Below are 14,734 nucleotides of genomic sequence, written 5' to 3'. Positions count from 1 at the left end.
CTTATCATGCGGAAATGAATTGATAACTGGCACATTTGGACAGAGATAGAGATAAAACATCATAACATAATACTATACATGAAGACTTGATAGCAAGTTGAACGGTTCACCATAAATTTGATGATAACAAGTTGAATGGTTCACCATAAATTTCACTGGAAACTATGGGCTAGCTGCTAACAGTCTGGAATACATGAGTTTTCTGTGGTTCAATAAAATGTGTCTGTTGTTGAATGTACTTCTACACAGTGTAATGTGACAGGTAGAGGCAAAATGAAATCAATGCCGTGTTCAGTCAGACACATGCAGAGACATGCAGATACTGCTGTGAATAATCAGCATGACATGCAAGCATCAAGTGTCTCTATAAAAAAGACCATTCAATGCAATGCTGTATAAATATTTATCACTGCAGCATTTCAAAGCACTCTTTTCCTCAAAGACGATATAGATTTTCCAGCTCTTCCATGTGTTTTGTGCCAAGGCTAATAATTCAGATTAGAGTAGCCATTAACCTTATATGGAGGAAACGGATAAAACTGAAACTTAAGTACAGTCCCATAACAATAGCAGCTCAGTAGTTATGTTTATGCACATTAATTATTTACCATGAAAACTCACCAATTTTTATAGACCAGTACTAGGGCAGTCTTCTCAAGTTACCTGTTATCTTAGCTTTGTAACCATCACGATCTACACTTGGAAAGCATGTTATCTACTGATGTTTTTGTCTCATTTATTTTAGTGACCATTCCATGAGAACTATCTTCCCTTTCCTTTACAGACTGTCTGCCCAAATATTCATTTTGCCAGGAATGGGGCAAACCTGGGGGATAATTCCCTCCAAAGTAGCCCAGTGAATGAGGTTCAAATGGGCTAATATATTAATGATTAAATTTATCCCCATCTGAGGATGGAGTGAGCTCTGATTTCTCAGGGTTTGGCAGAAGGCCCATCCTGGTCAGTATGTGCAAGCAGCAAGATAGATTTTGTGAGAGGGACTCTAGATGGCCACTGTGGATCAACCAATTATCAAAGTATTAGAGGATTGGGGTACCTAGTGACCTTATATGGATTACAACTACATCCATGGCCAAACAGCAGCACTCAGCATCAGAAGACCTACTCATCAAAGTAAAACCAGAGGTACTTCATGAAGGGAGGAAAGACTGGGATGTGATGGTACACATCCTACATATTAATTGAGAATGCCTAAAAGCCAGATCTTCTGGCATTCCTAACTCATGCTGCAGACTCCATTCTGAATGGTTCCTACAGCAGAAATTAGTTTTGGGAGGAAAGATCTATAATTAGACAGGACTTTTCCCATCTCTTGGGAACCACGTAAATCCAGGAGTAGAAGGCTGTAGATTGGTTGAAGAACGGAAAAAGCCTCCTCTTTAATGTATACCAGATTTAACTTGAAGAAGAAGATGAAGGTCTTACTAAATTAGGGAGATCCCAAAACTGAATCTGGTAACCATCTTCTATGATAGAAAAGAATGTTATGCCAGACCAAGCCTCTGAAAAAAGGTTTAGTCTGGCACCAACAGGAATGTATGGAATACATACACTCTGCAGGAGAGGGAGCTAGTCCATAGGGCTGTCCCTTTTTGTCCTTAGGAAAGAGGGAATGACCTGTGAACCTCCTACCGTTCTGATAATTTCACTTCTTAGTTGGTTTCAAAGAGCCAGGTGCTTATCCAAGGGCCATGTGTTGTTGGTCTTTGAAAACCTGAGTAGCTGTCCAGGGATGCAGTCCCATTTTTCGGCAGCCTGTTTCTGGGAGGCAGTCCACAGAAGGTTCTTACTGTGTTCTAGTAAGACCTTGGAAATGTCAAGGGCAACATCTCTGTGGAGGTGGAGAAGCTTTGCTGTCAAGACCATGGACAGGAACAAAACATGCCTATAACCTTTGCCAATATTTCCAAATAATGATGAAGAGATATTCGTGAGAGATATTTCTCATTTAGCAGGCTGAACTAGGCTGCTGAAAAGAAGTCAGCATGTGAGGCAATGATTACTAGTGACTTTGACTTTTGTCTAGGGATTCCAGTTTTTACCAGAAGGCTATGTTTCTACAGAAATGCCCACTAGAGCCAATTCAGCATCCAATGTGGGAGTTTTAGTGGGCCAAGAAGGGTTATGGACCTTATAGCTACAAGTAACAACCATGAATCAAAGTATAGAGATGGGGATGGACCACCCCTATGTTGTCTAGCAAAAGTCATGGCCCTTGCTAAACCTTCGAGGGAGAGACCTTTAATCCTAGCTGAGTGAGAGGTTTACCCAAGAACTCCTAACTGGAGGTAATTTTAGAACCACCAGAACCTGAAGGTTTGGGACACAGGTCATATTGTTTACCACTTTACTGAAAGACTGGCTCTCTTCATGTCACCTTAGCTTACAGTTGAAAGGAGGCAGGAGACCTGATGGGAAGAGATACCACTTCAGCCTGTTTTGCACTGAATATGTTGTTGTTTCAGGGTTTAATGCCATTTCTCAGTGACGGTTGGGCCACACATGGTGGCCAGTATAACTTGAGGAGAAAGAATCCCAGGAAAAGCCTAGTTAGAACCACTGATCCACAGGAAGCTATGGGCAGCTTACACACATACCCACACAAGACTCGAACCCACACTGACAGAGATGAGATGGCAGAGATTGGTCAAGTATGTATCAAATTTGTGCACATGACAAGGACTGAAGGATGTCTTCATTCCTTTCCTTGGAGGCAGGACTACAAGTTCCAATGTCTCTCTGTTGCAGGGAAACTAAGTGGGAAGAGGAGCTTAAACCAGTGACTTCTTCAATATAGCAAATGGACTGTCCTTATTAACAGACTCAACAGGAGGGAAAGAGTGACCCTCCATATTAATAGAGGATTTGGGGTAAGAAGGTCCATACCCACCCTTTTTGTGCTAGTTTCATAAGATGATGCAGTTCAATGGCCGGCAGCCACAACCTCAATACCATGCAGCCAAGGTCCAGAAGTCCATGGCCACATATAGAAAAAGGGTCACTTGCTTCATGCAGTTAAAGGCTCCAACCAGTGTTGATTTTGAGGGCTAACAGGAAAGGGTGGAATCCCCTTCCCTACTCTAGCATCTGTAAACTGATTCATTGTCCCCCATGTGTGTGTGTGTGTGTGTGTGCATGTGCATGTGTGTGTAAGATACGACAGATTTTAAGCTCTCCCCTGACTAGGAGGCTCAATATCATCACCAACAAAGGGTTCCAGGGACTTTAAGAATGCTGCTCCCCCTTAAGGGGGGGGGCATGATTCACTTTCAGCCCACAATGAGCTGTGGGCAAGCAGATGATGCTGCTCCCCTCATAGGGAAGGGAGCAGCAACTCTCTGGTCTAGTGGTAAAGAGGGTGGGTGCTCTTGGGAGGGTTCAACTTGCTGTCAAACCTCTCCACGCATTTCTAACCTCCTCTGAGAGGGTGCCCATTTACCCTCCCATTCTCTGATACCCAAGGGACCCAGAGAATGAGAACCATGAAAAATTAAAGTGGACTTGTATGCATTTTTTTTCATCTGTACCCATACAGCCAGTACAAGATAAGCAAGTGGGATGTGCATCCCACTGTACTTCTTGTAACCACCTACCCACACCCTGCCTAGACATTATTCCAGTAAAAGAAAGCTGAAAAGAATTTATTTTCAATAAAATCTTCTATACAACTAAAGTAATACAAGAAATGCATGAAAACAAAGTCTACACTAATTATGATAGTTGGGGCAAGAAGCCACCCTAACACCTTCACCAGCCAAGGTTCCACCTTGTTTACCTATCTACACCTTGGCAGATCGACTAAATCTTTCAGTGCTTTGTCCTAACAACTTTTATTGGATTTCATGAGTTTGCATTTCTTAGTATGTAATGCCGACTAATGTAACAACAGTGCATTGTACATCGGCTGAAAATGGCTGAGGCAAGTGACTTTGTAATTTTTACATCAAAAGAACAACTATGTACCATACAAAAGCCCTTATAGGTGTATCTGGGAAAGGATGCATTTGTGCAAACATGGACTGGCAGTGGAAAATTTCTTATTTATGAGTCCATCCCAGTTGTGTTATACCCTTGTCTTAATCATGTTGGAACAGTATTCAATTTTGAACCTCACTTTGTTTTGTTGCAGTGGCTTCAAAGCGAATCCCTGAAATATTCAATCGATCCACCAAGGTGTTGATAGGATAACACATATGAATCTTGGCAAAGAAGATGACTAATGTTATAATTGCAAAAAAGGAAGAAATGCTAAACCAAGTATAGAAAAATATGAGATAATGAAGTCAACCATACTTAAATGAAAGCTAAGGACAACTAAATTAGTAAAACAACAGTTAGTAAGATTGCTAATGAAATTGGTAAAAATCAAGGACAGCTATCCAAAACTAATTTTGAAACAGAACCCAGTTTATTTTATAACTGAACACCTGATATAAAGGTAAAAAGGTGTGTGCATGCCACCTGCGTTACTGAGTATAAAAATAGCCAAGTACACAGTATAGGTAGTGATTTACATTAAATAACAGTATGAATCAAGGCAAGTCTGAAAACCACAGTTATGCAAGGATTGGGAAAATCTCACAAAATATGCAGGAAAATGAACAACCAAATTATGTTTATTCTCTAATTACTAACACCAGGTGAAAGAGAAAATAGGATAAAATGCAAAGCTGCATACAATGTGCATGTTCTTCTACAAATGTAAATAACTTGAGAGAGTACTTAATTTAACTGATAAAAATTGCCCTCGAATCTTCTGACTTGACCAAATGTCAATGTGAGACCAAGTTCCATCGGGGTGATAGAGTTCCTCAAATCTTCCGTTTTGGCCAAATGTTAATGGGAGAACGAATTCCCACCAAATGGTTGGGGTATTTTCAATCCAGAAAAGTACTAACTATGCAAATAACAACAGGTCTTGCTGATATTACATATATCACAATGTGTATAGGTATCTGACATTTTCTTGATATAATTTGAAGTGACTTTAAAAAATTTAATTTGGAATAACAAGAAACCAAAAAATATCCTCTCCATCAAAATACAAAATTTCACCTCAAGAAACCTCTTCCATAGGTAATAAAAAGACAGGTAACTAACACCTGGGAACAGGTCCCCTGCCATTCCTTTGATAGTACTAAAACCTCAATCTCTAAACCAATGACTGGGGACATCAACTGCATATCAAAACAGCTTGGATATCAATCCCTGTATAATTCTAGACCTAGGTATTACATACCATGTACAAGTGTGGAATGTTATATAGATAATCTTAGTACTGTACTTTGTTAAGCAACCACATTAATGCAACTCTGTATCCCAATAATGAGATGTGTGGATTTCTTACATTTATGGAGACAAGATGCAACACTGTAGATCAGAACCAAGATACAAAGTCCAAATCCTCAATAAGTAGAGGTGTATGTAACACCAGAATAATATACCCATTATAAATATGGACCAAAATGTCCATGAGCCCTATCTTTAAGTAGAGGTGTATGTAACACCAGAATAATATACCCATTATAAATATTGACCAAAATGTCCATGAGCCCTATCTTTAAGTAGAGGTGTAACACCAGAATAATATACCCATTATAAATATGGACCAAAATGTCCATGAGCCCTATCTTTAAGTAGAGGTGTATGTAACACCAGAATAATATACCCATTATAAATATGGACCAAAATGTCCATGAGCCCTAGCTTTAAGTAGAGGTGTAAAACCAGAATAATATACCCATTATAAATATGGACCAAAATATGAAAAAGCCCTATCTTTAAGTAGAGGTGTATGTAACACCAGAATAATATACCTATTATAAATATGGACCAAAATGTCCAAGAGCCCTATCTTTAAGCAGAGGTGTATGTAACACCAGAATAATATACCCATTATAAATATGGACCAAAATGTGAATGAGCCCTATCTTTAAGTAGATGTGTATGTAACACCAGAATAATATACCCATTATAAATATTGACCAAAATGTCCATGAGCCCTATCTTTAAGTAGAGGTGTATGTAACACCAGAATAATATACCCATTATAAATATGGACCAAAATGTGAATGAGTCCTAGCTTTAAGTAGAGGTGTAACACCAGAATAATATACCCATTATAAATATGGACCAAAATGTGAATGAGCCCTATCTTTAAGTAGAGGTGTATGTAACACCAGAATAATATACCCATTATAAATATGGACCAAAATGTGAAAAAGCCCTATCTTTAAGTAGAGGTGTATGTAACACCAGAATAATATACCCATTATAAATATGGACCAAAATGTCCAAGAGCCCTATCTTTAAGCAGAGGTGTATGTAACACCAGAATAATATACCCATTATAAATATGGACCAAAATGTCCAAGAGCCCTATCTCTAAGCAGAGGTGTATGTAACACCAGAATAATATACCCCTTATAAATATGGACGAAAATGTCCATGAGCCCTAGCTTTAAGCAGAGGTGTATGTAACACCAGAATAATATACCCATTATAAATATTGACCAAAATGTCCATGAGCCCTATCTTTAAGTAGAGGTGTATGTAACACCAGAATAATATACCCATTATAAATATGGACCAAAATGTCCATGAGCCCTAGCTTTAAGTAGAGGTGTATGTAACACCAGAATAATATACCCATTATAAATATGGACCAAAATGTGAATGAGCCCTATCTTTAAGTAGAGGTGTATGTAACACCAGAATAATATACCCATTATAAATATGGACCAAAATGTGAATGAGCCCTATCTTTAAGTAGATGTGTATGTAACACCAGAATAATATACCCATTATAAATATGGACCAAAATGTGAATGAGCCCTATCTTTAAGTAGATGTGTATGTAACACCAGAATAATATACCCATTATAAATATGGACCAAAATGTCCATGAGCCCTATCTTTAAGTATAGGTGTATGTAACACCAGAATAATATACCCATTATAAATATGGACCAAAATGTCCATGAGCCCTATCTTTAAATAGAGGTGTATGTAACACCAGAATAATATATCCATTATAAATATGGACCAAAATGTCCATGAGCCCTAGCTTTAAGTAGAGGTGTATGTAACACCAGAATAATATACCCATTATAAATATGGACCAAAATGTCCATGAGCCCTGTCTTTAAGTAGAGGTGTATGTAACACCAGAATAATATACCCATTATAAATATGGACCAAAATGTGAATGAGCCCTAGCTTTAAGTAGAGGTGTATGTAACACCAGAATAATATACCCATTATAAATATGGACCAAAATGTCCATGAGCCCTATCTTTAAGTAGAGGTGTATGTAACACCAGAATAATATACCCATTATAAATATGGACCAAAATGTCCAAGAGCCCTATCTTTAAGCAGAGGTGTATGTAACACCAGAATAATATACCCATTATAAATATGGACCAAAATGTCCATGAGCCCTATCTTTAAGTATAGGTGTATGTAACACCAGAATAATATACCCATTATAAATATGGACCAAAATGTGAATGAGCCCTATCTTTAAGTAGAGGTGTATGTAACACCAGAATAATATACCCATTATAAATATGGACCAAAATGTCCATGAGCCCTATCTTTTAGTATAGGTGTATGTAACACCAGAATAATATACCCATTATGAATATGGACCAAAATGTCCATGAGCCCTATCTTTAAGTAGAGGTGTATGTAACTCCAGAATAATATACCCATTATAAATATGGACCAAAATGTGCATGAGCCCTGTCTTTAAGTAGAGGTGTATGTAACACCAGAATAATATACCCATTATAAATATGGACCAAAATGTCCATGAGCCCTATCTTTAAGTATAGGTGTATGTAACACCAGAATAATATACCCATTATAAATATGGACCAAAATGTGAATGAGCCCTATCTTTAAGTAGAGGTGTATGTAACACCAGAATAATATACCCATTATAAATATGGACCAAAATGTCCATGATCCCTATCTTTTAGTATAGGTGTATGTAACACCAGAATAATATACCCATTATAAATATGGACCAAAATGTCCATGAGCCCTGTCTTTAAGTAGAGGTGTATGTAACACCAGAATAATATACCCATTATAAATATGGACCAAAATGTGCATGAGCCCTGTCTTTAAGTAGAGGTGTATGTAACACCAGAATAATATACCCATTATAAATATGGACCAAAATGTCCATGAGCCCTATCTTTAAGTAGAGGTGTATGTAACACCAGAATAATATACCCATTATAAATATGGACCAAAATGTGAATGAGCCCTATCTTTAAGTAGATGTGTATGTAACACCAGAATAATATACCCATTATAAATATGGACCAAAATGTGAATGAGCCCTATCTTTAAGTAGAGGTGTATGTAACACCAGAATAATATACCCATTATAAATATGGACCAAAATGTCCATGAGCCCTGTCTTTAAGTAGAGGTGTATGTAACACCAGAATAATATACCCATTATAAATATGGACCAAAATGTCCATGAGCCCTATCTTTAAGTAGAGGTGTATGTAACACCAGAATAATATACCCATTATAAATATGGACCAAAATGTGAATGAGCCCTATCTTTAAGCAGATGTGTATGTAACACCAGAATAATATACCCATTATAAATATGGACCAAAATGTCCATGAGCCCTATCTTTAAGTATAGGTGTATGTAACACCAGAATAATATACCCATTATAAATATGGACCAAAATGTGAATGAGCCCTATCTTTAAGTAGAGGTGTATGTAACACCAGAATAATATACCCATTATAAATATGGACCAAAATGTCCATGATCCCTATCTTTTAGTATAGGTGTATGTAACACCAGAATAATATACCCATTATAAATATGGACCAAAATGTCCATGAGCCCTATCTTTAAGTAGAGGTGTATGTAACACCAGAATAATATACCCATTATAAATATGGACCAAAATGTGCATGAGCCCTGTCTTTAAGTAGAGGTGTATGTAACACCAGAATAATATACCCATTATAAATATGGACCAAAATGTCCATGAGCCCTATCTTTAAGTAGAGGTGTATGTAACACCAGAATAATATACCCATTATAAATATGGACCAAAATGTGAATGAGCCCTATCTTTAAGTAGATGTGTATGTAACACCAGAATAATATACCCATTATAAATATGGACCAAAATGTGAATGAGCCCTATCTTTAAGTAGAGGTGTATGTAACACCAGAATAATATACCCATTATAAATATGGACCAAAATGTCCATGAGCCCTGTCTTTAAGTAGAGGTGTATGTAACACCAGAATAATATACCCATTATAAATATGGACCAAAATGTCCATGAGCCCTATCTTTAAGTAGAGGTGTATGTAACACCAGAATAATATACCCATTATAAATATGGACCAAAATGTGAATGAGCCCTATCTTTAAGTAGATGTGTATGTAACACCAGAATAATATACCCATTATAAATATGGACCAAAATGTCCATGAGCCCTATCTTTAAGTAGATGTGTATGTAACACCAGAATAATATACCCATTATAAATATGGACCAAAATGTCCATGAGCCCTGTCTTTAAGTAGAGGTGTATGTAACACCAGAATAATATACCCATTATAAATATGGACCAAAATGTCCATGAGCCCTATCTTTAAGTAGAGGTGTATGTAACACCAGAATAATATACCCATTATAAATATGGACCAAAATGTGAATGAGCCCTATCTTTAAGTAGATGTGTATGTAACACCAGAATAATATACCCATTATAAATATGGACCAAAATGTCCATGAGCCCTATCTTTAAGTAGATGTGTATGTAACACCAGAATAATATACCCATTATAAATATGGACCAAAATGTCCATGAGCCCTGTCTTTAAGTAGAGGTGTATGTAACACCAGAATAATATACCCATTATAAATATGGACCAAAATGTCCATGAGCCCTATCTTTAAGTAGAGGTGTATGTAACACCAGAATAATATACCCATTATAAATATGGACCAAAATGTGAATGAGCCCTATCTTTAAGTAGATGTGTATGTAACACCAGAATAATATACCCATTATAAATATGGACCAAAATGTCCATGAGCCCTATCTTTAAGTAGATGTGTATGTAACACCAGAATAATATACCCATTATAAATATGGACCAAAATGTCCATGAGCCCTGTCTTTAAGTAGAGGTGTATGTAACACCAGAATAATATACCCATTATAAATATGGACCAAAATGTGCATGAGCCCTATCTTTAAGTAGAGGTGTATGTAACACCAGAGTAATATACCCATTATAAATATGGACCAAAATGTCCATGAGCCCTGTCTTTAAGTAGAGGTGTATGTAACACCAGAATAATATACCCATTATAAATATGGACCAAAATGTCCATGAGCCCTATCTTTAAGCAAGGTTTAGTATATTAAGCAGAACAAAAATCGACCACATGCACTCTCTTACAAGTTGAGTCTAAATGCAAATAGCACAAGCCAGACCCAGATCTGCCATTGCATAAAGTGCTGGCAGATTTGGGTTAAAAATGTGTTAGGAATAATCAGTAAGACAAACACCTCTGACCTTTATCTCCTGGCACAATATGCAATGGCAGATCAGGTTCTATTTCACTTGCAGCTGGACCCAACTTATTAAAGAGTATAAATTGTCAACCATATATCAATATATATATATATTGTCAACCATATATCAATATATATATATTGTCAACCATAAAAAAATGACAGCAGATCTGGGCCCATATTGATCAAAGTTGGGTGCATGCTATAAGGTACTGAAATGACAAATAAAACAATGAATTTTCAAATCAATAGTAATAGCTTTCAGAGTCACAATTTCTGAATCAAGTAATCCATATTTTCTGATTCCCAGTATGAAATTTGACCATTAAGAATGACTAACATACTATGTACAGCAACAATAGAGAGCACAGACAATGTTTCTGTGGAAATAAAGAAATAGCTAATGGTGTGAATTCTGGATGCAAATACTGGACTCCACAGAATTTGTACATTTTCATGTTGAAAAAGTTACAAGCAAAAAGACAACAGACGAAAAGGTGTCAAACTCTACACAAAACTCACAAAAAAGTATGGAGTTACTAACCTGAATAATCTTCTGATGTACAACTGTGCTAGATGTAATACCCACAGTGTATGCATAAATAAAAGATAATATTTGGATACATTGTGTCATATTGATTCATATCGTAAAAAGGGTACACCAATAACGTCAAACACTATGTGTATGTACATATTCGTAGAGTCAGCTTCCTCTAGCTATTGTAAGCTCTTCAATTTGGTGGATTCATTATCTCTTTCAACATGGTCATGCTGAACCAGACACATGTAAGATCTCTTTCTTAGATATACATGTATTAATATCTCTACTTAAGATTTAAGAAGTCAAAAGGCAGGCATGGTTATGAAAATTTAACAGCCCCTTCCCTCCTACGTGGCATGCAAGGATTGAAACATTTGTGTCCATACATGCATGTGTGTACAATTTTTATCAAAGCAGGTTATGTGCGCTTATACCCTGGCCAGATATTATATCAAACAGGTGTTTATACCATGAGCAGATATTGTGTCAAATAAGGCAACATTATCTTCCTTTTTAACTTGCTCATACATGAGGGCCCTTGGTGGCCATTTGGTTAAAGGCACTTGTCTTTATAAATCACTCACACATCTCACCTCTGTCCATATGAGATTGAGTCCTGACTTGACTAACATGGGCATGTGAGAAAGCTTGCCAGTTGCTTCCTGTTGCTCAGTGGTTCTTCCTGGGGTCATCCTGTGTTCTTCCACCACCAAATATAATGGCTGCCATGTAAAGAAAATCATGGGCTGAAAAATGGCATTAAACCTCACAAAACCAAACCATGTGGTCATGAATAATCCTACCCAGTTTCTCTTTCTCTCCCCAGACATACACAAACATGACTTACTTCACTCCAACTTGAAGATTTTCTGGGTGTTTCAGCTCCTGCTTGTGGTTAAGCACCTTTTCACTTTTGACATATTCTGATTTGGATGCCTCCAACAGCTCCACAGCACTCTTCCTGTGATGAGCTGGAAACACAACAAGGAGAAATTACACACCTGAATTACTAACAGGCACCATTTAGCTTCAATTTGCCTCTCAGCTGCTAGCTCCCCCATTCATTAAAACTATATTTGCTCAAATAACACACACATTCTACTGTAAACAACACTGACCCAGATCCTAATTGCATAATGCACTAGTAGATCAGGGTCCATATTGTTCATTCAAATTATTATTTCAAGCAAACTGTAGATCCTGATCTGCCTTCCAACTGTGCAATGGTGGATCTGGGTCTATGCAATCCATAGTTGAGTAAATACGGTAAAGTTCTTTCCCTTTAACATTCATCAGGAAAATTTGGCTTATTTTATAATTACACGAATAACACCTGTGTTAAACTGACACTACAGCTGTTAAAAATAGTGATAAAAATAGATTTACATACATTGAAAATCTTTTTACAAAGGGCCTCAAAATGCTGTCATTTATGGATAGGTGTCCTTATACATTATAGAAAGGTCGAATATGTAAATAAAATTAATTTTGTCTTCTAAGAACAGGTACCCTTTATATACCCCAGTGGGTATTTGAGAAAGCTTCCCAGTAGCTTCCTATCGGTTAGTGGCTCTTCCTTGGGTTTTCTCTGGTTCTTCCTTCACAATATATAATGGCCACCATGTACAGCCAATTGTGTGCTGAAAAATGGCATTAAGCCCACAATAATATATAGCCCAGAAAAGGCCATGCTGTATTACTTTCTTAATGTTTTTTCTGCATCTTCAAAATTTAAAACAAAATGTGTTTACAGCAAAGGAAAACGATGTCCTATTCCCTGCAGGTCACATAACATGGTGCCACTACCATGACAAATTTTACCATGCAATGGTACATGACTCGACTTTTACTTGGTGCTACTACCATTACACACATTTTACCATGCAGTGGTACATGACTTTATTTTTACATGGTGCCACTACCATTACACAAATTTTACCATGCAATGGTACATGACTCTACTTTTGCAAGCCATGATTCTTTTTACCATCAAAACTTCCATTTTCTGATTTTTCTGTAGCATGTCATTTTAAACTTCAAAGTAAAACTGTGGTCTTTCAAATTGTCTTCAAAATTATTTCCCTTGCTTAAAATTCTATCTTGGCTGTGATTTTGCGTCACTATCAATGGTCACTCAAATACAACCATATGCCAAGACTGCATGGTGTCAAATAATTAGTGCAAGATTTTGGATGTCTCCATCACGTTCCTAATTGTCCATTTAGCCCTTAACCTATTGTAGATGAGTCGTTTATTACCATAACAACCACCCAAGCAACACTGTGAATTAAGTTTTGCAAAAGGGGTGCAGCAGAATCTCTTGGCATGTCAGCACGGTATTGGCTATGTGATGCTAACTGATGATTTAGCTAGACTGGTGACACTATCTGATTCCAACAAATCGATATTTAACAGGGTGAAAAATGATTACCATTTAAACAAAATGCAAACAGACATCTTCACAAACATGTTGGTGACTTTTTCTGCAGAAAATCACACCAAATTATTAAATCAAAGTGATACTGTCCAACAGAAATGGTCAAAAGAGGTTTCCCTCTTTTCAACCAGTGCACAACAGGGCTGGATCAAATGAACTTTTTAAGAATGAAAACAGAGTGGTAAAATGAAGTTAGCTGTACATGCATCACAGCTTGCTAAAACCACGGTAAAACATCAAAGTCAATTATTTTACATCTAATTCTCTCAGGATAAAGACAGTGCAATGAAGTAGTGGTAAATATAAAATTATTCCACTACAGCCAGATGTACAAGTGATTTTCATTAGATGATAGCTTTGTAAAACAGATTCAAGTTGCCATTTCAAGCCTTCGAGTTAAAAAACATATCAGCAATGAGTAATGACTGCATCATCCTGGCTGGCACAAGAGTAAGACAGCTTACATAAATTTAATTCAATAAAAGAGTTCCTACAAACAGAAAAGAACTTCTAGGAATTTAAGACAATGCTATTTCTTCTACTTAACTTCCATGTGTTGAAATAACCTCTGATATTTTTGAGTAATAACAACACTTTAAAATTAGTTTGCTGTGATGGCCATATTTGATGTAAGATCAGCACCATTTTCATTTAGGCCCTATTTGATATCATTAGAAGTTTTTTGATGAAAACCCTAAGTAAATGTGACAATCCATTCATTAATAGTAGCAATAAAAAGATTCTTTAAGATGGACACCATGGCGGCCATATTGGATATCAAATTGATATCATTTTTGTTTTGGCCAGGAATCTTCCTGTGAAAATCCCAGTAGATTTGACTTTCTGTTATGGAGGAGCAGAGATAAGATTTTTAAGGTAGCTGCCATGGTGGCCATACTGGTACTACAGACTGGTACTACAAAACATCACAAGTGAAAACCCCATGATGAAATGACCATCCATTCAGAAGTTACTTGCCAAGATTTTCAACATGACTGCTATGATGGACATAATGGATGTCAGAGTAGCACCTTTTTCATTACATCCAAACAGACATCATAATAAGTCTCCTGGTGACAACCCGATGTTGATATAACCATCCATTCAGGAGGGAAAGCAATAACAAGATTTTCAAAATGGTCACTAGCAG

General features: G+C 36.8%; 1 protein-coding gene across 1 annotated transcript in view; it reads right to left on the bottom strand.

The window, feature by feature from the left end:
• Window positions 1-14,734, bottom strand: part of LOC149808015 (uncharacterized) — a 111,783-nt gene that overhangs the window by 26,116 nt on the left and 70,933 nt on the right. Inside the window, exon 3 of the mRNA XM_089972536.1 lies at window positions 11,995-12,118. Coding sequence (XP_089828662.1) covers window positions 11,995-12,118 — 124 coding nt within the window. The remainder of the gene's footprint in view (window positions 1-11,994; window positions 12,119-14,734) is intronic.

Source organism: Sinohyriopsis cumingii, chromosome 1 (assembly GCF_028554795.1).
Source record: "Sinohyriopsis cumingii isolate HCF-2022 chromosome 1, ASM2855479v2, whole genome shotgun sequence".
Classification (NCBI taxonomy): domain Eukaryota; kingdom Metazoa; phylum Mollusca; class Bivalvia; order Unionida; family Unionidae; genus Sinohyriopsis; species Sinohyriopsis cumingii.
This window is presented reverse-complemented; position numbering and strand designations above follow the sequence as displayed.